Here is a 25,561-nt window from a genome sequence, read left to right on the forward strand (position 1 = left end):
TTCCATAGTACAGTCTCGGCTTGTTCATCTCTTGTTTCTCTCAATATAAAGCATGAACCAGAGTTTGTAGTCAGGTTAGAGCCTTGATGCTCTCTATCCCTGGCCCACTCCCACCCTTTGAATTGGCTCAGTTGTTATTTTCCAGCTGAGCACCTTTCTTCTACATGTGTCTGCCAGACAAACATTCCCGTGCAACTCAAACAGCACTTTTCCCTCCCACATTCCCAGTGGAAAAAGTGTCAACTCACCCAACAAGCTAAGGGGAAAAGTGAAGCCCGCCACCTACCCCATGTGAAATAACTTGAGAGGACCACACAGAATGTCCTCCTAGAAAAGACTCTGTTAGGTGCCATATGCCTGTGTTGCCTCTCAGCTTCTCACTGCCAAGCTGAGAAAAAGGGGCCTCAGGTGCTATGAGGTTCTCAGATTCAAGTGGATCTGTTCTCCCATCCTGTTAAGTAATAGATCTCCAGGGTTCTATTAAAAAAAAATCATCACAGCCCTCACGACAAAGTAATGACAGTAGCTTATCCTTAGATAAACATACAAAAGCTCTCCTTCTGAAATCTCCCATTTCATAGTTTTTAGAACTATGGCTACAAAGAGCTTCCATGACATTATTCTTCTAAGATTTTCCAATACATCAGTGGTAATGCCATTAATGGGACCCAGAAGTCTGACCCCCAGATCTTCATTTGCTCAACACTCTATATGTTTTTTTCCCCTCTATTATAAAAGGTAGCCTCCCTCCATCTGCATCATAAAACCAAATTGGGAGTTTGGATAGAGGAAGGACTGATTTAATAACCCTGCTTGAAAGGTTAAAGTTCTTAAAGATAAATGGATTGCAGAAGGCAAAGCTGCATTTGCTGAAAACATGGGAGAGGCCAATAACATGACAAGAAAGGTTAAAACGACCTTTTGCATACATCATTTGGCGAGAACGAAATGATAAAGCAATGACATTGCCCGTCTTAGAATTTTTTTTCCCTCCAGTAAAGATTGTACATATCTTTGTGAGTAGAATTTCAAGTGATTTCTCAACTTTCTTACTCTACCAACCAGTCTTATTTCAATGTTCGGAATGAATTAACCATCCAACAAAACAAGAAAGCCACGTGGATCATTATAAAAGGATGAAATCTCCTCTATTGATTTCTGCAACCCAAAAAGAATGAATTGAGGTGATTCATATGCTGTTTTCAAAATAGGAAATGGAATCAGAAGCTCTGGATCAGCACTTTTTCTTCCATTTAGCTTTTTTATTTCTGATATTCATCATAGTCATAACGTTCAGACAATTTACCTGAAATGGCCATGGCAACGAAATCAATAGTTGCCATCCTCCATTTTTGCTGTATAAACATTGTTGTACTATTAACAAATTTGCACAGGAAAATGAAAGGAAGGATTCACGAGGTTTCATTTAATGATATCTGGGGGAGTGGGCAGGTGATGAGAGAGGAACGGACATATTAGTTCAAGTCAGCCATGTTTTCTTGTCAGTTTCATGGTTGAGTCATTTTTCAATGACATTTAGCTTCATAAATGTAATTCATGGTTCTTCAGGGGTTTATAGTACATATTGTTTGTAAAATTCCTTGACCTCTTTTTTTATCCTTAGGGATAGAAATTGCATTCACAACCCTTTTTTGTCAAACCTACAGAGGGCCCAAGACTAAATGAGTTCTAATGATTTCAGCTGCCAAGGGGCTGGTGTTGTAAGGCACATGGTTCTTAGCTGGTAAAGGCCACTGTCCCCCTTTTAAGTGTAACACTGTTTCTATTTATAAAGCTTTGTAAGATGCCATAGTCCCTCCTGCCTGCTAAAGATTCTAAGGATGTGGCCACAAGACCATCTCATGAAATTGGAACCAAATTTAAAATTCATAATGAAACCGCTCTTCTTAAAGTCTGGATTTAGTTACTCCATCAGCTGCTGTAATTGTATAGCACAAAAAGCATATTTACTTGTATAACTGAAAGGGTTGGCTCATATATCTAGATACAATAAATGATTCTCTTGATGACATTCCACTCCTGGACTAATATATCTCAGTGGATTTTCTTCTTTTCTCCATACTATAATTTAAGATAGAGAAGAGAAAGCTAACTTGTCTGGAAGAAAAACTATATTTTCTTATTTTCTTTTAGGGAGGTGTATATTACTTTTTATTTCATCCTTTTAAGAAAAAGTGTATCGTATGCTTTTTTTAAGTTTTTGAAAGCTCCTAGCTGTTGGCACCTCACCAAACATTTTAAATAGCTAATTATAGATGGAGGGTAGTTTTTGAGACACATAGCACATGAGATATCTCTGTGTATATTTTGATTTTGCTGTATTAAAGATGGGCAGAGAGGAAAAAAATACAACTTTGGGATTTCCTTGTATTAGAAGAATATGGACAAGATTGATTCTGAATGAATTAGCTCATATTGTACAGATCCCAAATGACACAGCATGCTTCCCAAAAGCAAGAAGTTGTTAGCACCATTTCTTTGTTGTTAGTTCTCCATAGTTTTTCTCGGTAATGACAAATGCTTTATAGCAGTCTGCCATTCATTCCTGTAGCAACTGGGTATTGAACACCTACTATATTTTTTGACTGTTCTAAGCACAAGACAGACGCCAAAGACATTGCACAGCCGTAAATGTCTTCTATTTGTTTGAAACTTTCGATTCATTTACCTCCAGATGCACTCCACCGTCCTGAGAAAATTTGAAGGTGTTAGAAAAGGTTATATCATCAGAAGTGATAATACAGAAGACAATGAATTCAACCGTTAAAGTGATTGCAACCAGAGCAAGTAGCATCATCATAAATGTCTCCACCTAATAATAAATCACTGAAATTCCCCTTTCTGAGAGTGTATTTTTTATTTTTTTATAATCAATGGCAGCTTCTGTTTCCCCATGGCTCAAATAGTTTTGAGCTGGTTTTCATAAATAATATCTTCCTGAGAAGATTCAAATGGATCAGATCAGAAACATGTCTTTACACTGAAAATTCATATTGTTGCCTCAAGGGAGCACTGCTCTTTGGAAACTTCATGGAATACTGTGATTTCTAATAAACTCAAGTTCCTGATTTCTGACATACCCCAGAATGAAATCATTTGTGGCATGGGTAATCTAAATAATGTCATATTTAGAGCCAATGTATCATCAATTTTAAAACATACCATTATTTTGTATGCCATAAGAAGAAAAAAAGTTGATACTATGGTACAAAAAGCTGGGACCCCAAAGGGTTGCCATTTCAGTGTCATGGTGAACTATTTAAGAGGCCCAAAATCTTGTATGTTTCAATCTTGGCATCAGGCAAAGAGAGAAATCAAAATCTCTGAGAATTTGAACTACACGATGGCACACATGCACATGAGGGACTAAATTACAGCAGCAGAGTGGTCCAAAAAACCTCAAGAAAAGAATTTAAAGTGGTCTCAAGCTGGCTGTGCCCCCAGTTGACGGCAGAAGAAAATGCTTTAACCTAGGCCGAGAGGGCTGATTTCCGAGCTGTTAAAATGAAGAAAATGTATGTCTTAGCTAAATAAGGTGATGAGACTTTCCTATTTCTCTGATTCACAAGACAACATCTGAGCTCTCTGCAAAACCACTATTTGCCATCCAAACCCCATGGTGTACATTTCTCTCATCTTCAAATGCCATTGTATCATTTGTTAGAAATACCTAAGGAAGTTGATCTTCCTCTAAAAAGCCCTATTTATCCAACTCTGGGGATGGATGAACATCCAAGGTTTGGAGTCAAATTCCCATGCAAAAGTCCTGTTGTTGAGAACTGGATTTGGCAGCTCACTTTGAGTTGAATCTAGAGTAGGAATCTTCAAGTTACCTACTGGATGCATACCCACCCTGAGTACTTAGATGGCCAAACAGACCATAAAACTAGCAAGAATGACAGTGACCAAAACCTGACCATTAACTCTTCTGACTGACAGTCTGAGGGAATGTCAGTGCCACAGCTAGAGACTCCCCCATTCAGTCCACTCATGATTATATTTAGGAAGATTACCTCTTTGGGATCATTTCCATACCTAGCTTCACCCCTTCTATCCTGCTTTTTTCACTGACTCCTGTTGTAGATGTGTGACAACGAATGGAAACTACTTTTAAACTTAGCCTAAGTGAAATTTAATTAGGAAAGTGACTCATTTATAAGTTTCATTGGTTTTCTTTTTAATCCTTTGTTACCTTCTGAAGTCAAATATTAGTGAAGTTAGAATGAGCCTTCTTTTTCTCTCTGATAGTGAGGGATAATTGGGTTTGGGGATACATGTAGAGATATCACCAGTATTCATGTTCCAGGCTCAGAAGCTCTGATATGATATAATTAAAGTACTAATGTTTAGAAGTACAAGGTTCTCAACATTGAATGACACACCTCTATATCTGGTTCCCCCTAAAGCTCTGCTTGAGAAATCCCCTCTCTCTCTTACATTCTCTTCAAGTTGGAGATTCGGTGTTTGGGCACATAAAAATCCTTGAATTCTTTATGGGTTGTTCTTCAAGAGACCACGTAAGTATTACCTGGGCTGCTCCATTTGCTCCCAAGAGGATAAGAATTAGTGAATCACTGGCTTCTTCAGCGGCAAGGTGGTGTCTCATGGCCCACCCCCATAAGTGATCAATACTTGTCCTCTTTGTTTTTTTTTCAGTTGATTGCTTGGACCCCACCTGTTCCAGCCATGGGGTCTGTGTAAATGGAGAATGCCTTTGCAGCCCTGGCTGGGGTGGTCTAAACTGTGAGCTGGCAAGAGTCCAGTGCCCAGACCAGTGCAGTGGGCATGGCACTTACGTCCCCGACACAGGTCTCTGCAGCTGTGATCCCAACTGGATGGGTCCCGACTGCTCTGTTGGTAAGCCAAGAAGTTTCCTCCTCGCTTTTCCCAATACTCATGCCCTATGGTCTTCCATGAGCCCAAATGGATGGGAATCTACTCTTCTCACTGGGATAAAGGGACTTAGGTTAATTGCATAGGGCCTATCATACTCTCTTCTCAGTCATGAAGTCTGTGATCCTGAGAAACACACACACACAAAAATACCGCAGGTTCTTGTGCCTCGTTTGTTCCATCACTACAAATGGATGAGGGGCCCGGGAGGAATGCTTCCATTTTCATTATAGGTTTTCTTATGCACACTCCCTAAAGGTACCAGAAAACAAAACAGAACAATTCAGTCCCAGATAAACTGAATGGAACGTCCTATAAAACAGAAAAGAGGCTCCCTTGGGGTGCTGTGTGAACATGTTATAAAGCTCTGCAATACTCCAGTGACAGGAAAATAATGAAGTTGCACTATACACTTTATTTTCCTAAAATTAAGAGTATGTGTCTTCCCTCCCGAGTGACCCTAAAAGGGAACGGTTCAACAGTTCAAGCCAGTCCCAACCTACCTGAGAATGGTTCCATTCACAGTGACAAGTGCCTATCCAAGCAAGCGATCATCATTCCGCCCCCTTCCTCTGGGTAGTGAGACAGCTGTCAGATTGCCATGGCAATCAGGAAGGGAATATATGTGAAGCTTTGCCTACAATGGGAAAGAAATGAATATTTCATTCCAAAAGAAAAAAAGAGTCCGTTAAAATGGGCTATTTTGAGACGTCTTCTAAGCCCACTCACCTCTGGATTCCACACTGATGCTGGTGGTCCAGGCCACGCTCTGCAGAGGATGGGGAAGGGGAAGCCCTCAATCTGAGACCCAACCGTGTTGCCTACATGCTGTGTGACTTTGAGTGAGTCACTTCCCCTCCTGATTGGGTTTTCCCTCCCCTGGCACAATGAGCCATGCCTCCCTTAACAGTCTGTCGTAAGGATGAATGTCTGGCACGTGCTTGTCCTCGAGTGAGAGGTCTGGAACGCCAGCGAGTGTTTATCTGTCTGTCTGTCTCCTCCCCAAGCACAAAAGACTTTGAGCTCCTTTGAGAAAGAGGCTGTGTAAATGCAGCACAATCATAGAGGTCATCATTGCCACAAGGTGCCGATCTGGGTGATGGGTGAGTGTGCAATCATTAGGGGAATGGAGCTGTGGGGTTCCCAGCTGGCCGGTGGTCAGCTCAGGCTCTCAACAGGGAAAAAAAAAAAAAAGTCCCAGCTGGCTAGGGAGTCAGGATGCACATATATCTTTTCAGATGGCACCTCCTGGGTAGCTTTGCCAAACTGGATTGCCACTGTGTGACCTCCTCCTGGGATGGCCTCAAGCTCTAGAACAGTGGTTCATTCTCACACTCTAGTGCACATCAAAACCACCTGGAGGATTTGTGAAAACAAATTTCTGAGCCCCATGCCCAGAGTTTCCAATTCAGGAGGTCCAAACAAGGCACAAGAATTTGCATTTCTAACAAATTCCCAGGTGATGGTGGTGCTGCAGGTCCAGGGACCCCACTGTGAGAACCACTGCTCTAGAAACTACATAAGAATAAATTAATACCCAGCCAGTGGAGAGGCCTCCCAAGGTGACGCACCTGCTGGGCCTTGGGGCCTGCTCCAGGGACCCAGGCCATGTGTGTGGTCTGGCCTCCAGTGGAGGGTTTTGCCAGCTGTGGTGTTGAGCTGTAATCATTGTTTTTCTTCCAGAAGTGTGCTCAGTAGACTGTGGCACTCACGGCGTCTGCATCGGGGGAGCCTGCCGCTGTGAAGAGGGCTGGACAGGCGCAGCTTGTGACCAGCGCGTGTGCCACCCCCGCTGCATTGAGCACGGGACCTGTAAAGATGGCAAATGTGAATGCCGAGAGGGCTGGAATGGTGAACACTGCACCATTGGTAGGCAAACGGCAGGCACCGAAACAGGCACATATTGCTTTATTTTCATAAATCGTAGATCTATAGTGATGGTCGTGCATTGCAACTGGCTGTTCCTTCAGGGATATGAGTGCTCTACAACATTCCTGCTGCCTCTCCAAATCTTCAAGGGGATAGAGAAGGGAAAAACAAGTCCCCAACTAGAAAAGTGTTTCCCTTTTTTCCAGAATTCCATATTGGGAGGAAAAGAACAAAACTAGAGATGCAAATCCATTCAAATTACTGATTCAGGGAGGGAGAAATGCACATGCATGGGAAATTGTCAGGACCTGGAGGTTTCAAGCACCCTACATGACCGTGGTCTGCAAATCCCTCCTTGTTGAATACCCTCCCAGCTGGATGGATCACTGGATCCCTGCTTGCCAGCAACACCTGAGCACAGTTGTTTTAGACAAGGTTAGATACAGGCAGGACTCCCAGGTTTCCTGGGTAGCCAGGTACCACTGGAATAGGTTTGAGCACCCTCTTGCTATCCCAAGGCAAAGTGTCATCCTTGGGCTCTTGACCCTCCCCATCACCACCACCACTGATCAACGTCTCCTCCTCTAGTCCCATGTCATTCTCACTCAGCCACCTCTCTCTACAAGTTTTTTGATGAAAATTTTTTTAAGATTGTTTTCTTTTTTGAGAAGTAATCGTTCCCAGGTTTTTTCAGTTTTGATTTTGATTGCTTTTGGTCAATATTGTGGTTTAGGGTAGGACAATACTGGATTGAATGTATCCAGTTATCCCTTTGAGAAGATGGGAGCCAACGCTCTTTGGTTTTCCATATCCCTCAGACAGTCGGAGTTATGAAGTTGTCAAATTGAGTGTCATTTTACCTCTAGGATTTGCTTTTGTTGGGTTGAGTTCATGCTCAAGTTGGCTAATACACTCACTTGCAAGGAAATTCTCGGAGAAGTTTCCAAGCAAACTACTGACTTGCCTTCTTGGAGTTATCTTTGAATCTAGCCATCAAGTTTGGGGGCCTCCCCTCTGTCCTAGCCCCAGGACCCCAGTCAACAGATTGGGTACCTGGAGGGAAAGACAGGGTTAAGAACTTGTCCAGGGCTGACTCATGAGGTCAGACTCAATTTCCCATGCTGTTCATTTGAGTGGTTAAGCAGAGAAAAAGTGAATTCTGCATTATATTTACCCCATTTCCATGTAATTGGGCATCTGAGGGGCAGCGTGCCAATCCAGGCCATGACTATAGCACTGGGACCCTGTCGGGACAGTCTGTTGGCAGTGAATTGTTTCTGCAATCTCTCAGTGATGCTCCAGATACTGCTCCCCTGCAGCTGCTTTCATCTTCTGTTCCCTGCAGAGTCTGGGGGATAATTCAGAAAACTCTCAAGGGAGGATGTGCACAGCCCACTACCAAGACAGTTTGCAATTCTTACCAATAGCTTCCTCTCTTCAGGGGTGTTCCTCCTGATGTACTTTTGCATGCCCCATGTGATTTAAAGACTTCCCCCACCCCCCATACCTCCATTTTCCTAGGCTGCTCCCCTCAAAAAAAAAAAAAAAAAGCTCTTGCCAACCAATAACCTTTAGGTAGAAAATCCTACTTTCTTTCAGTTCACACCATCCAGCCTCACCTCCCCTTTGCTCTCCCTTTCCACGTCTGCTGAGGGTTTGCTGCCCCACCATGATGCCTGCTAGCTCTCCCCTACCTACAACTCATCCTCACTCTGGGAATAGCTCACAATAGCACATCCCAGATGGATTGGAGTAGAGTTTGGAAAATTACAGTCAAAGGTGCCATATCTGACCTGCTGCCTTTTTTTTTTTATATGGCTTCCAAGCTAAAAATAGTCTTCATGTTGATTAAGTGTTGAAAAAAATAAGAGATATTTTCTGACACATAACTATTAAACTCAAATTTCAGTGTCCATTAAACAAAGTGGGTTTTTTTTTTTTGAGGACAGCCACACCCATTCATTGATAGACTGTCAGCTTGCACATTGCATCTTAGTGTTGAGTGATTGCCACAGAGACTGCATGGTCCACAGAGCCATGTGTTACCTGGCCCTGTATAGGAACAATTGGCCGACCCCTGAATTGGAGAGTTGTCCAGGGCTTGATGGATCGAGAGGAGAAGAGAGAGGCTGGCCAACATTCACTTTAGGAAAAGGCCTCCAGCTGTGATTTGAAGGTTGTCAGACAAAGGGAGAAGGTCCAGTGTGGAAGTAGGGAGACAATAATGGTTGAATTGAAATGTGTCTGGAGCCTTGAAGCTGAAATGGGATGATGGCACCTCTAGTCTCAGTAGGAAATTATGGGGATATAGCCAGCAAGAGAACACAGGAGATGTTTCATTCTAGCAGTCTTATGGGTGAGATGGATTGGGAGAAGATGTCTCTGCTACTTGAAGTGGCTGGTTCAAGTTTTACATGTGTGTGTGCTAAACATACATGAGCTCTTGGGAGACATAGAAAACAGGCAAATTCATGTGTCAGGTAAAGGAAGTAAATGAAAGGAGTTTGGGTTCAGGGAAGTGTCTTGTCCAGAACTGTGATCTCTCGTGACTTTTGGGTTCACTCTATGTAAGTTTACAAAGTATTTGTCACCAAAGTCTTTTCTTGTGAGGAACTAGGGCTCCCTAGTTTCATTTCTAGATAGGTGCTGTATCCTCATGGTTGTGTTCACTGGGACTTGTTCTAGAAAAGCCAAACATACCTTGGTTGTTGAGATTTGCTATTCAGAATGTAGAGGTGTTTGGATGCACATAATTGGTTTGTTGTTGTTGTTGTTTTGTTTGTTTGTTTGTTTGTTTGTTTTCCTTTTCAACCTCTGGCCTCCAAGCTTCTATGTGAAGGTTTAGACTTTTATTTTGAGCAGACACTCCTGTCAATTCATTTTAAGTAAATGTGACAATTTACAAGCACAGAATTAGTCCTCCTCCTCAGGGATAGAAAAGAAAAGAAAGAGAGGCTTTTTGGTCCTTTTCAAGCAAAGCCTCAAATGCTGTATTTTGAAAAGAGAAAATAAATAAGAATGAAATGGCACCTAGTCTGCAAACAACGCATTAGGAAATTTGAGGTAAGGCAGAGCCTAGGTGATTAGTGTTGGGGCACAAGGGTTGTCTGCAGCCTATTTTCAAAAGGTTGTGGTGAGGTGGTGTTCTTAGAATCATTGCCAACAGTCACCTGAACAACTTGCATCATTATTTGTGGATCACATTTATTTTGCTGGAGAAAGCAAGAATATAGGTGGGGGTGGAAGGGGGAAGTGAGGATAAAAACATGGACTTCTGAAAATCAAGTAGGATCTATCCATGTTTGGTCAAGTGAATTTCTGGAATTTCCAACTGAATTATTATTTTTTATATTTGGAAATTTAGTACATATTACTAAAGATTTAAACGTAAGGTATAACATTTCAATACTGTTAAAGTGAACATACTGGTAGACTGGATTCTACCAAGCAATCATTCTTATATTACATTTTTCTAACAAGTTAAATATAAGGTATGGCTAAAACCTACAGAATTGCATAGATAAGAAATATGCTTTGAATCCAAATGAACCACAATTCATGTTTATCTTTGGAATATATTAGTATTATTTGGATAAGCTGCAGTTTACTCTTATGAATAAATCAGAAAGTGCACTGTGTGGTTAGATTAGTTTTATTCTTTAAACATAATCCTAAAATGGGTTGTTGTTTCTATCACCTGCCATGCCTTACTGAACTAGGGATTGAACCCCAGAAGACCATCCAAAGACCATGCCAGCAAGGCATAAAGGGACTACAGAATAGGTCAAAAATCACTGTGAACTATAGTAAACTCAAACAAGTGTCTGTTATAAAGAAATGAGGTAATTGTTAGTGTGTTTTGCATACAGAATCATTGAGCGAAGTACAGGGAGAAATAACATTTTGCCGCAGAATGGAAGCCGAGAAACTAAATGCTAATTGAGGATTGTTGTTATCATCTGCTGACTGTGGGCTGTCCAGACATCCGCTCTGAGTAATACAAACTAACACACCCACAGAATAAATCCACCACCACCAGGCACCCACCCTAGGTGAGCTGTTTGATGTCTGGGTAGTGAGCAATGCCTGTAGTGGTTGTTACAACTATTTATTTTGTTTGTGTGGTCCTGACCTCCACCTGCATTTCAGAATCATGAGGACTCGATTCCCAGGCCCATATGGGGCTGGGTGACCTGCTGTGTGCCACAAGTCAGAACAGTTTTCTTTTCTCACTATTGCACTGGGCCCTTCTATTTTTCATCTTTAATTGGTTGGGGAAGGAAATAGGTTCTTGTGATGTTAATAAGGAAAATGAATCTTTACCCAAGGTAAAACCAGCCGTGCGACAATCTGATGTGCTGATTAAGTGATTGTCATCAGAAGTAGACAGGGTCACAGTCCAAGAGGGAGAGAGCTTGAGAGCTACAGGGAACAAGATGGGAAGGAAGTGACTATCAAAATTAACCAACTTCAGACTGAATACAGCTGCTTCTGCATCTTGTTCCAGTTTCATTCTCGGTCATGAAAACATTTTTCTTGTAACTATTATCCTTGAACATTCAAGCTTTCATGACTCCACAATGAGATCAAGTTGAGATGAAATTAGCCACTGTGGAGCCATCCTTACCACCAGGTCTGTGGGAGCAGCTAATTCTCTGATTGGTTAATTAACCTATTCCTCCGGGGGCTCTTATTAGAACCTATGCTAGGAGCTCCATTCTTCTGTGAAGTGAAAACCTGAAGGGATGGTCTTTCACTGTTAAATATTATGGACAAGCTTTTTGTGGGGTACAAAAGATGTTCTACTTCTGATTTTTCCCCCCACAATGTGCCCAAAATGTGAGCCTCCTCATTGAGGATCAAGAACCACCACATGACCAGAAGTTCTCTTTGAGTCTGGATCAGGCAGTCTACCCAGGTTTCCTTACCCAAACTCAGAACAAGGACTTGAAGGTAGAAGTTACAGGAACACTTTTTCAATGCACTCAAAAAATAAAATAAAATGAAAAGAGAAAAATGTCTTACAAGTAATAAGATTCTCATCACAAGAAAGTGTGATGAGCCTTTCTTGGCCTGGATATTGATGAAAGGCTTTAAACATTAGTTGGAAAATAAGGCTCACCCTAACTTAATGGCTCAACCATTCACAGAATGGTTATTTTGGTTCTTTTGTCTGTGTGGTCCTGATCTCCAATTGCATTTCAGAATCATGATGACTCGATTCCTAGGATCATGTGGGGCTATGCAAGTGGAAATGGTCTTTTGTATTGTTTCCTATGTGATTTAGTAATATGTGCCCATGAAAGGAGCTCCCATCAACAAAGAAAGGGGTGGAAGGAGCCTTGATGTTTTAGTTCTGTGGAGAGACAGTGACTTGGAGCATTGATGTGCCATACCCTTAATAGTTTAGATGGTCCTGTTGATGTACCAGCCTGTGGCCCACTGTGCCAGAGCCTGACTCAACAAGTAAATACCTTAATATGGACTATTACAGTTTGGGACTCTTAGGACAGAAACCCACAGGTGAAAATTAGCATGAGGAAGATTCTACACTCAAAGGAAAACATGTAAGAATAAGAGCTGTTGAAAAGAAAAGCAGCAGGGGGAGATGCTCTGCCATCATGTTATGTAGTGAGTGCTCTGTCACTTGAGCTTTTACAAAGAATCAACTGTTCAATCTATTAAGAACCAGTTCGTTCCAAGTCTTTGATTCTCAGATCCCACATTATCCCCTCAAGACTTTACATTAAAAGGAAAGGAACACAAAGAGGGCCCTAGAGATCTGAGCTCCCTTTAGATATTTGTGATGGACATTTGCTCGTCACTCTGTCTTATTTGTGGTGCTGTCATGAAGAATAGGTTGATGGAGGAAGGGGGAGATCTGCGTTCTAGGCTTGGCTCTGCCACAAACATTCTGGGTGCTTTTGAAGTAGTCACCCATCTTCCCAGCCTCAGCTTCTTCCTGCTGCAAATGAGGGAGTTGAACCATATAATCACTTTACAGAGTGTAGTCCAAAGACATGAAATGCTTTTCATTGGTGTGCAAATATATTTTGTTGAATAGTTACATAGAGTGTTTAAAAATACATATTTGGAAAAACTATAACTACCTCATCAAACTCATGAATATACTGGTATTATTGCTAAGGGATGTGGCAAAATTGGGTACCAATATCAGGCCTGAGTAAATTTAAAGAAAAATATTAAGTAAATAACAGTGCAGATATTGCAAATATCACGAAAGCAGTATGTGATTGACTGAATTTAGAACACACTTGGATGAGATGATCTCTAAGGACTGGTCCATCTCCTGAATTTTATTACTCTGATGCAAAATTATACGAATGGACCACTCTAGCACATTAAAACCTTTCTCTCTTCTGCAAGGCACAGAGAGGGTTTCCATGTAGGATCCAATAATATACACTTTACATGAGAGGACAAGATTCAGTGTAATGTTGGCTCTGCTGATGATGCTTTTTTGAATAGTTGAGGATAGTCGATGGTACTTTTTTGTTTGTCTATCTGCTCGTCTCATCCCTAGTATCTCAGGTCCAATTTACATATGGTTAACTATGAGATTTTTTCTCCATTGAAAAACTTACATAGTCTGAATAATCAGAGTCCACTTTATTCCTTTATATTTGTGTTTTTTTATTTTAAAAATATGGTGTTGAGTACAGGTTTATCTATCTATGTCCATTTCACTTGGATTCGGGGCAAGACAAGCATGATGAACTGCTTAACATACAGGCTTGCATGTCAGTCTATCTGAGATCAAATCGTGGCAGGTGTCCTCACCTTTGTGTGCCTCAGTTTCTTTGTCTGTAAATGGGAATACTGAAAAGACGACCTACCTCACTGAGTTATATGCACAGTACTAGCACAGTTCCTACCATAAAGCAAGAGCCAAGCAAATGTAAGCTAATGTTGTTGTTGTTGTTGTTGTTGTCATCGTCGTCGTCGTCATCATCATCATCCCCCAGGCCCATCACCATCATCATTATCTATTACAAATGTCAGATAAAAGCAAGGGAAGACTATCAAAATAAATTTGTCATTAAGACATTTCTGCTACCTTCAACCTGCCTTTCCTATATACTGCCTCCAACCCATCAAGCAGTTAGTAGCATTTCAAAAATAACACCTACCCATTACCAATTTCCCAAGCCAAGTTTTGTTCTATAACTCACTGGCATCGGGTTCTTACAGGGAAATATAAACTAGCTCTCTTACCTGGAAATTGAACCTGCTTATTTTACCAAACAGCCCACTTACACATGGAATCAAACGTCTGAATATCCTCATGTTAATGGAGGCTTATTATGAAATTGGGGTTTGCTTCTTTCAACCAAAATTTCTCCATCTAGATTTTTTTGGACACATTCCAGAGAAGCCAAGAGGTCTATGAGAATTTCCTTTTAATTCTGGGTTTCATTTTTATAATAAGTACAGTTCAAAAGAAAAGTGTTTTCCTTTGAAGTATTAGATTGGAATTATTATTGAATAGAATAAAACTTCAATTCTTTTAAGCCAGCATTCCTCAAACTAGGGACCACAGACATACTCTACAGGAGTTTGGAAGGACACTGTCTTCCTTTAAGAAGGAACCTGGCATTTCTCACGTTGAAGATGCTGCCAGATCAGTGTCTCTTAGATTACCTTGTCCTGGTCTCTCCTTTTTGGACTCCTTTCCCATTCCTCATGACTCTGAATTCAAAGAATAACTCAGGGAGACTCAACTATGAACTCAGCTGAGTTACAAATGCCTTTTGGAGACTCAATAATTGCACTGATTGTCCCTACTCAGCCCAGTGAGCTGCACGATTACCCTCATTCCTCCAGTGGTACAATTGTATGACTCCTTGGAGCAACACCCATGAGTAACATCTGGGGATTCTTTGTAATTCCTTGCTCATCTCCTGGGTTATCAGGAGCCATACATAGTGTCCCAGATGTTTATGTAAGAAACAGATTTTGCATTTCCTCCCAAGTTGCCTGCCTAATAGGGTTCAATCTTATACCAAACACTTCTTTCATAGCACTCTATTTCACGAGCTCTTTTCAAAAGTCTTGTCTTTATTGCCTTTGGAAAACAGGGTACCAGCATTTCAAAAAACCTCCACAGTCAGGGTTTATTGATTTCCTCTTCATCCTTTTCATCATGCATTTGAATGCATAATTATAAGTAGACTCACAGAAGGCCACCATGCCATTGACGGCCTCTGAGCTTTTTCCTTCATGGTTAATAAAGAAAGAAACCACATGAAATAGCAACTAGGAGAAAGCTAAGTATTTCATCATAAACATTCTCAGGATAATTAGAATGGATTAAATTACAAGAGAAAATGCATTTAGTTAATCTTTCCTCTAATTAAAAAAATATCCCTAGTTTTAAATAAAGCGTTTGTTTTTAAAAGCATATTTTCATTGTAATCAATAAGGGGGAGGCCTGTTTTGCCCTCACTGATAGGAGAAAACATCTGCAAAGTAATTAAAAGCTCCCAGACAGTGTTTTTTTGGTTTTTTGTTTTTTGCATTTATTATTATTATTAAGATCTGTAAGTAGCCTTCTCAGTCTTTTCCTGTAACTTGCACAATGGTATTCTCCACAAGCGACCTCATTTTATGGTCCGTGGTGGTATAACTTGCTTTCTGTTCCCAGATCAGTGAAGATGTGTTTGATGACTCCTGGCCAACAAGGGTCAAGTAAGGAGATTAATTTAGCAGAGGTTTTTATAATTTTCCAAGTGAGGTGGGATGGCAGTCAAAACGAGATGGGTAGGTCACACAAGACACTCCTAAAATAGAACAGGGACACACTCTATCCTGTCACGGGTTCTATTCTAAGACTGACAGAACCCAAATCACTCCGAGCCCTGTAAATCTGTCTCACAAGTAAGGAATCATTCACATCATCTCTCCAATTTCATGGCTCATCCCAACTGCAAAGCTCACTCCCCACTCTCATCCCAAACATTCCTAGAAGTTTTCAAGGGTGTCCCACATGCTCATGTTCAGCCCATTTGGATTCTTCAGGCTTGGTCCCCTCGTGGTGATCTGCTGCTTATAGAACTCACTTCAGTGGAGCCCCACGGTATTTCCCCTACTGCCAGGGATTTACCATCCAATACCCTTTGTCCCCACTCGACTAAAGCCCCACTGTATTTACACAGTGAAGGAAAGAACACCACACTCCTCCACACTGGGGATCTTTATCAGCTGGTTCCAAAAACCTTTGAGAAAACAGCTGTTCATTTTTTGCCTGTAGCACATCTTTCACCCATCATGGTTTTGTCCCACGGCTGGGCTATAGAATAGGCAACACAGGATCCTTTTTGCTTCCTCACCTTCCCTCACCTCAGACACCCTCCATAGAACTGGGGGTCTTGGGGGAGGCTCACATGTTCTTCAAACACACCCAGCCTCTAAATTCCAATTCAGATCAGTTAGGACCCCTGTCGTCTACACAACCAGCCCATTGAGAAAACCTCCTTGTTCCTTCTCATTTAGGTTCAGGGTTGCTTCCATTTTCAGCCAGCTCAACTACAAGTCAAAGAGCCCTGTGATCTCCCATTCTCATATGAATTATTTTGCAAAAGGAATGGAGACACAACTGCTTCCATGTCCCTTAGACTTCAGGTTTCCAGCAGTTTCTGGCATGGCTCTTTAGGGCAGCTCACTCTAATTGTGTGTGACCCCCAACACCACACAAGCACAAACTATACATTACAAAAACCACATCCCACCAGACCCCAGAGAAAGGAGGGGTTAACCAATGTTCTAGAGACAAAAAGTCCCACAAAATTGCTGTCCATAGGGATTTAAATTGCTGAGAATCCTGGCCCACAGTTTCCAAATTTAGCTGCAGCAGCACCTGGTCAAATTAGCAGTGAAGTTGGTTAGAACTTGGCTCAGAAGGGTCATCTGTCTAGAGCTGTAAGCAGAGAGATAGGCTCTGATAAGTGTGAATTGCATTTCTTTATTTTTAAAATTATGCTTGAACTTCAAGAGGGATTGCCAGACAGCCCTGTCTAGTTGTCTAGAAACAATGCCAGGGGGTGGGGGCTCCCAGAGATTATAAAATAACCACCTCAGAAGCACAGAGGAAACGTTTGTACCCGATTTCATTCCAACAAGTTAGCAAGCTGTCAATCACCGGTCAGGCTACTGCACTGAAATGTGCTCTCTCTAATGACACGAAACTCAAGGCAGTGGCTTCTGCTTTGCAGAGAGCATCCTGGCAATAGACAGTGAGATTGTTTCTCTACATTAGGTGTATGTGAGCCCTGGAAGCCCAAATGTCACTGACGATAGCAATTCCCATGAATAGGGAGAGAGACTGAAGAAGATATTAGAGGTGGTAAGAGAAATGAGCTTTTTCCTATTAATCCAGGGAATGCAGGCAAGTTGAGTTGGGTCCCTTAAGCATGTTGCTATCGGCTTCTCACCAGACTCTGAATATGAACTAATTTAACTTTTTATTTCCATTTAATGGGACCAAGAAAGATCTGTATGCATTCACTTACAGACCTGTTCTCTGGGGGTCTGATGCAGGAAATGTTATCATATCATCCAGAAGCCTAGCCTAGACAGAAACTAGTTTACCCAGAATTAAACAGCTTGAAACATAATACACATCAACACCCACTCCAAACTCCCAATATCTCCCGCAAGTTATGTTTGTAGAATGTAACATCTTCCCTCCTTGCTAACTATTAACACTCACTGTCAGTGCTTTACAATTGTAGTTAGAATGTATTCGCAGGGTGGGGCTGGTGATAGGGATTATGTAGCAAAGGAGTTAAATGCATGAGCTTTAGAATCAACTAAAGCATGAGCTTTAGATCAAACAGACCTCAATTCAGCCCCCATCCACTGCAAGTTGTGTGATCTTTGGCAAGTTCTCTATCTTCAGTACCTCCATTTTTCCCATCTGGAAACTGGGAATAGTGATACCTGTGTCCTACTTTGGGGAGCACTTCACTCATCAATGAAGCATTTAACACAGTGCTTGATGCTCCATAAATGTTAGTTTAAAAATCATCAACACTACATGTTCATGCCCTTACCGGAATTTCTTTGCGGAGTGGACATTTATGAAAAGCAGTAGGGCTGGCACACAGCCACCCATAGGGCCCAGAACTCCAAAAAGAGAGGTCAGGGTGCTAAATGTCCTGTGTTAACCCAGATGTCTGGGCCCACCTCCTGTTCCACTCCTACAGGAGAATCTCACTGGGACATGTGGATTCCATGACTGTAAGAAGGAGAACACAGGGAGCAAGAGCAAAGCAGAGAGAGAGAAACAGCCCAGTGAGGATCTGACTTCCGGTTGCAGGAACATGACTATTAAAAACATAAAGAAGAAAGCCACATGTGTATCATCCTATGCCATGTCTGAGGTCCACACCTCCTCCATCTGGTTCCAGCTGAGCAATGACGACTTCATTCATTCATTCATTCATTCATGAAACATCTATTGAGCACCTAATGAGTGCTGGGTGCAACATAAGCTTCCCCTGGGTGAGGCCCTGGGCTACAGGGCTAAGAAAGAAGTGATTGGCACAGAGGCTGGTAACAGTCCAAGGAACTTCAGATCTCAGCTGTCTTTTTGCCCACATGAGAATTTGCTGTTTTCTAACGCAGGGCACCCTTTCTGGTGTTTCTGCCAGTTGGTTTTGGTTTCTTTTTCAATGCTGTTTCCTGCTAACAGCTTCCCAAGGAGATCAGTGTAAGGATGGAAACCTTAAACTTCCAATGGTAGTTTAAATTCATTTGTAGCACAATGTAACTACATAAAAGAAAGCAGCCAGGTATCAAACTGCGTGGATACACACAAATGACTCCCTCATAAGTGTTAATATTTTCAACAGTGGAAGAAATTTAGTTAAATCAAATGAAGATGGCAACTCATTAAAATTTGATTTTCCCTCCTATCCTTTTTTATCTTTTAATCCTCTGTATATGGCACAACTTGTTCTGTTAAATAACACTCATTAATTAAATCTCATCTTCTCTTAGCTATATCTATATTTTTATTTATTATGGAAACCTTTCAATGCTTATAATCTAATTTAGTTGGATTATTTCTTGGACATCTCTAAGTATGAAAACCTTGAGGTTTTAGGGTGGAATTACTAGCAAGGGAAGAAGTGGGATAAACCAAATTCTCTTTCCTTCTCCTCCAGCAGGAGGTGGGTGGACAGGCCTTTCCTTTGTTAGGGGAGTTGGCATGATGAGGGCACTATGAATTCAGTATCTTCATCACCTATGGGAAAGGAAGGGAGGGAAGAACCCATAGAAAGAGTTGTAAACTCAAACACCCCTATGTGGATGAGGCAAGAACAATGTACGTAGATGTGGGGGCGACCCAGCTGAGACATCTGTCACCCCGTTGATTGCCAGGGTTGATTCGGCTGATCTGGCTGGCTAGGCGGGTGTCCCCTTCCTTCCTCACTGCTCCATGTGCATCCCTCCCAAAGTTGTGTGCTTGGTCAGAGAGAACGACCTTCCCCCATAGAAAAGGATGATTCCTGGGTCAAGAATATAAGAGTAGCCATACCCACTACAGGAACCTCCAAACAAGCTCTCAGGGTCCATTTGTAGGAGAACGTAGAGTGGTCAAGCTTCCAAGACTCCAGACACATCCAAATGAGGCACTGCTTGTGGCAGTCTGCCTTTCTGTAAAAAAAAAAAAAAAAAAAAAAAAAGAAAGAAAAGAAAAAGTATATGAATGCACTGAAAAGAGTGTAAGACATCAGGGAACGGTAATAAACTGGAGAATGAATGCCCCTTCTGTGGAGGCCAGACATGACCCACCTCCCACTGAATGTTGCTATATAGAAATGCAAACCTAGTTTTACCAAATTTTCTGATTTTTCAATAGAAGCCAGATATCAGGATTGTTGTGCATATTCTCCCCATTTTCAAATGTTAGCAAGCAATTCAAAATTTGTTGAAATGCTATACAAGCCATTCAGACAGGGCTGGGGTCCAAATGGATCACCCATCTGTGGCCACTGACGCTAAGCTCCAGTACAAGATTAGTACCAAGTTAGGGAACATCATTTGCCTGGAATGAGCAATGTCAAAGCAATGAAAGCTTTGGCTTCTTTTCTTTGATGTCCCTGCTCTCCTGGTAACTGGTTTTTGCTGGTGGGAGTCTCACTGCCAGGGTATAATGGTGATACTTTGCACTTACAAAGTGAATTTTCTCCAAGGAGCTCAAAAGACTTTGTGTTGCCTCAGTCAACCTCACAATAAGCCCGTGAGGCAAGCAGGAAGCTATTGCCCCAAAACATACAGTGAGCAGCATTAGAAAGTATTTTACACAGGCAGCTAGGTTGACTCATTGGTTTAAATCCATGGTCTACACTATTGGCAAATTACAGCATTCAAGAAGCACAGACAAGGTTTCCCATTACTGCCTCCTCTGCTGCCCTTTTTGGCTTATCTTCCTTCCATCTGCTCCAGTTGACAGCTAAGCCCCAGATCTCAACAATATATATGAGCAAACTGAGCCAGTGACTAATTCCTGTCGTGCGTGTGAGTGTGTACACGTCTGTGTGTGCATGCATGTGTGTGTGCCCATCCGACTTCTCGGCAGGCCTAGCATGGTTCATCTGCACCCATTACAACACGTCTCTGCATTGGTCATTGGTGTGATGCCATGCTCTGAAATGCTACTCTGGCAAATGCTCACAACCTAGAAACTCCAAATAGGTATCTGCAGGAATCTGGATATCTGTATTTTAGTAACAGTGCCCAATAATTCATGCTGTCCAGAGCCCCTCCCTGTCTCCCTTCTCTTCCTTAAGCAGATAGAATTACAACTGTGAAGGAGAAGGTTTTCCCATACAGAACTGACACTTGTGCCTTCTCTTTGGCCACAGTGAATTAGCAGTAGTGGCCATGGAAAACGGGGACAGAAACCAGAGCAGTGCAGGGAGGGCCAGAAACAAAGATCTTCTTTGAGTTGCCATGAGTGGAACACCCAAGAAATTCCTATTGACCAGGAGTGATTGGAGCTCTGCCACAGTCATTTTCCCCTCTAGACTGGGTTCAAGGGCTCTGCTACACCATTCCCCTGTCCTCCCCCTTCTCCTCTGCTTTATGGGCATATATGCTCTGTGTCCTGCTCTACTCAGGGGAATTACTTGGGCTTTTCAGGCATGACCCAGAGAGAAGACTCCAGTACAGCAGTGTAAACCTGTTGATCTTTTTTCCAGGACAGCAGAGCACAAGTATCCTCCGTTTTCTAGATTGCCTTGCTCTTCCTTCCAAATTGTCTCAGATCAGGCTACTGATTCCTGGGAACAGTTCCCAGCATGATGTTCCACTATAATCATTCACATTCTCTGCATGCGAGCATGCCATAAACATCCTTCAGAGGCAGATGCAAACCCAGCGAAACACCTGGCCATTGTAAATGCATGTGCTGAAGAGCTAACTAGACTTATTGACACTGGAGCTACAAAGGCTGTCATACCCGTCAGCTTCGCATCTGATCGTGCAAATCAGGACACTCTTCGCTAGAGTCCAGTGACACTGCCTTTTCTGGGAGTGAGAACTTTAAAGATCTCATGGGAAACCCCTGGAAATCCCTCCTCAATCCAGTCGGAAGTGCAACTGATTGAACATCCAGAATCAGCCAGTCTGTTGTGGCTCATCCCAATAGATCAAAATCGATACTGAATTTTTTTTTAAGTATGTATATTTAAAAAGCCATCTCTTTATATACTCAAGTACGTATTTCTTTATACCTGACTATATAAAAAGATAGCTTTTTTTGTTGCCTTGGGAGGAATCACCTTGTGCTTTTCATTTGACTATTCAGAATGGAAGCCAAGGCTTCTCCTTATATTCCTTCATCGTGCCTCTCAAAGAATCACTCAAACAAACCATCGTGTGTATTTTTCACATACACATACATTCATTCTTGGAAGTTAAAGGGGCATCCTGTTGGGGACATCTCTGTCATAATAGCCCCAGGGTGATACTCTACAAGTTCAAAATACGGAAGCACCCGGCCTTCTCAATGCTGCCAAATCCAATAAAGCCTGTTGTACAGTGTACAGAATGCCAGCACAGGTGATCCCCATGGTAGGTCTGCCAGCAAATTCAAGCCCACCTGGCTGAACTGGACTTTGTGTTAAACTGACTCCTAAAGGCAAACAGTGAAACTCAGGGAAGCACAAATGAGCAGACCCCCCTCCCCCGCCAGGTCAGCAGGGAGTTCAGCCACTGAAGTTTACACTCACAGCCATGCTCAAGCTTGAGAAGCCAAGGTAAAGAAGTTCCAGGTTTAGCTACGTACCTGGCCAGACCAACAAGTCACTTTAAAGTTGCATCTGACTGATCTCCACATACTAGGACAGCTCTACCTTGACATTTAAGTTACTGCTTCCATCACCGGTGAGATGGGTTTACGCTAAGTAATGCAGCTTTAAAATATTTTCTGAGCAGTAAACGCAAATGATTGCAGTGTTATAAAATCATGCCTTCTAGGAGACATTAAAATGTTACTGATACCAATCACAGTGAGGTAAAAAGCCGCAAGCCAAGACTTTGAGGGGAAGGAGGTAGAAGCCCTGAAAACAGCATGAGACGGATACATAAAGTAGTTAAAGCCAAGCTGGGAATGGATTCAGAAGCTAGAAATGCACATTGCTGGGGGGTTTCCTTTTCATTTGTTTTTCCTCCCAGGCTGTGGCTTTGCCCCTTTCTATTAAAACCCTGACAGTGCCTCCCAAGAAAGATGATCTCTGGCAGGGACAATTCCTTTGGTTTGGCCAACCCTGGCACTCAGCAGCAAAACATCATATCCAGAAAGAACCTAAATTACCTCCTGCCTTGGAACAGGAATACCTCAGGTGCTCAAGGAGTGCTAGCTGGCTTGAGATTCTCTGGGCGTGACCTTCCGGAATCATTTAAGAGAAAGAAAAAAAGGAGAATAGTTGGGAAGGATATAGTGAGAAGCCACCGTGAGTTAAATAGCCCATTTGCTAGAAGTCAAAAGCTAGATTTGAAGAAGGAATAGCAAAGGAAATGACCAAATAAATGAATGGTTTCTCCTGAGTTTTGGAGCATGAGGACTTGAACAAGGGATGTGTTGGCCTGTAACCTAGCACATATGTTCAAAATGAGGGCAGTGTCAGCCCAAACAGGATAAAAAGTGGTTCTTTGGGAGACTGCAAAACTCTTACCCTTTTCATGTATAAAACACAAATATATTTGCAATAAATAAGCAGATATAGAATGTATCTATGACATTAAAATTTCATGATGAGGAGAGGAATTAGGAGGAAAAGATCTAAAATGGTTCATGGAGAAGGAGATGATGTGGCGGAAAAAAGGAGAAATAGTCATCTAGTAGAAGGGATGATAGATTGGTTTGTTTCCAGAACTTCAAAAGAAGTGATCTCAAGTATCTTTACCGAATACAAACTCCTGCTTACAAAACTTTCTGCCAACTCATGTTTCTGCCTTTATCACCCCCCTGCCTGCTGGTTCAGGTTTCTATTAAATCAGTTTGGAAGGAAATAACAAGACAGGCCAAAGAATTGGTTTTGCATGTTTGGAATTTACTGATCTACTGAATTCCCTTTTCAGATAATAACAGCTAACAGTTATTGAGTACTGGCCATAAAACTTGCCAGCCCCAGTGCTAAATTCTTAGCACACCTTCTCACATCGAATCTTCATATCAGTTTTGTGAGGTGGAAATTGTCCTCATCATCATCCAGGTGAGAAAACTGGCTCAGAGAGGGAAAGCAATTGACATAAGTCCTAACCATCAGTGACAAGGGGAAGTGAGCTCTACTCCTCTATTTACTTGACAGAGCCCAGGTGTAACAATGCACTCTTTGGATCACCTGCTTTGACCCTAGGTAATCATGCCAAGAGGGTTACTTGGGAGGCCAGCAGCAAAATCAGAGTGTATGGGCGCCAGGAAGGTACCCTCATCTGTTGGTAAAGTCTCCACCTGCAGGAGTGTTTCTTCAGTGATGGAGGACAATCCCCCTGTTAGCGTATTTTGGGGCTCTCTGCTTTATCAGTGCCCCCCAGGCCAAAGAGTGTACTAAGTTATTTCAGATTCCCAAAATGAATCCTCACTCCTCAGCATAGGCATAATTGGCCAACTTCCCTAAATTTAAGTTGACTTTCTATCAGAGTTCACATTTCCACCAACTTTTCATTAAATTAATTATTCAAAACAATTCAGAGTTAGCGTTCTCACAGCAACTGTAACTCTGCCATGACTATATTAAGGTGTAAATTGAACAGCATGTTTTGCAATAAAGTTAATTTTATATTCACCAGAGAACTGAGTTATAGTTGCTGTGGGAACCATCATTTCGAATCTCTTGACTTTGGTGCATTTAAATTCTCAACCACAGCATTGCACACCATAGCATATTTTGCACAGATGCTTAATTTTCTTCCCACCATGGCCTAGCTACCATGAACTTGGAAGTCCTGTCAGAGTCTAGTATATCATCAGCCTTCTAGTTTTCCTAGCCTTCTTACTTATCCTGGTACCTCTGATACTTGATAGAGAAATAGCCAAGAAACCAAAATTATTCCCCTTTTATCTTAAAAATGTCTGTTTGGGGGAAGTGACTTTTCTTAGAAGCACAGTCAGTGAGAGGCACCAAGTCTCAGGCAATGTCAACTAAAGCAAGCAATGCCAGTGCATTTGTGAGGAGCCAGGATTCTCATCCAAGGGTATTTTTGGATCTGCGCTATATTATTCAGTACACACAGGGTGACCTCTGAAGGCTCCAAGTCCTTGCATGTGCCATTAATCATGCAGGCATGCACGGCCATACATCAGAACTTATTGGAGCTCCGGAAAAGCTAAACAACATTTCCCAGAGCCACATAAAACCCAAGCATCTCTAAATCAAGACGCATTGCAGGGCCTCTCTAAGAGGTACGTTCAGTAGAACTGGAATAGAACTCAGGCTAAATCCTGGCGGTATGGAATCGGTGACATGTGCCAGGGCAGAGACAGAAGCTTGTTGGGGAGGGATAGCAGAGGGAGATGAAATTCTGAGGTGGTTAGAGATGTGAGCGTTCCATCTACAAGGATTATCGATTTTTCAGCTTTATTGGAAAAATCAGTCATGCTTTCTGCCTCCTGGGGATTGCTGTGCTGCAATTTGGGAGTGCGTGTGTGTGTGTGTGTGTGTGTGTGTGTGTGTGTGTGTGTGTGTAAACGCTGCAGGTTAGCAGCTGAGGAGCAGGTCCCATTCACCATTCAATTATCCATTTAGCTAAAATGTGACTTTACAGAAACATGCTGCTGTTTTGCATGTCTGAAATAAATTTGAAAGGAGGGATTTTTGTTTCTCTGTAAATGAGAGGATTTTCGAAGAGGAAACTCTCACCTTCCTAAGGGTACATTCATTATGCAAAATGGAAGAATAGCACCTAACAATAGCATAGGCCAGATTTTTAAAATTCTGACTCCTGTTCTATATTTTTTCAGAAAACAAAAACTTCCTTATTTTTTATACGTGCCACACATAAATGTACCTCCTGATTGAGACTTATCGCAAAATTTATAAAGAACATATAACAACCAATGACCTCCCCCCAGGTTATTGGTCACCTAAAAACTGTGTTAAGAAAAGGACTAGAAAAATACATGCAAACAGAGATTCAAAGAACAGGAAAAGTTCATGACTCAGGGTTACTTGGGTCACAAGGATGGGAAGGAGTGAATGATAGAAGGTGCTGGATTAATGAACAAGGGCAGGGCTGGGAGATGCCA

General features: G+C 42.0%; 1 protein-coding gene across 12 annotated transcripts in view; it reads left to right on the plus strand.

Moving 5' to 3' along the window:
* The window catches only part of TENM2 (teneurin transmembrane protein 2), a 1,291,685-nt gene that overhangs the window by 1,141,720 nt on the left and 124,404 nt on the right, over positions 1–25,561 (plus strand). For 8 of the 12 annotated variants that reach the window (XM_060634955.3, XM_060634958.3, XM_078446587.2 and 5 more), the window contains 2 exons: positions 4,678–4,878; positions 6,598–6,810. In XM_060634955.3, the coding sequence (XP_060490938.2) occupies positions 4,678–4,878; positions 6,598–6,810 (414 nt within the window). The remainder of the gene's footprint in view (positions 1–4,677; positions 4,879–6,597; positions 6,811–25,561) is intronic. The other 4 variants (XM_078446588.2, XM_078446594.2, XM_078446603.2 and 1 more) reach the window with 2 other exon arrangements.

This window comes from Panthera onca, chromosome A1 (genome assembly GCF_046562875.1).
Source record: "Panthera onca isolate mPanOnc1 chromosome A1, mPanOnc1 haplotype 2, whole genome shotgun sequence".
Classification (NCBI taxonomy): Eukaryota; Metazoa; Chordata; class Mammalia; order Carnivora; family Felidae; genus Panthera; species Panthera onca.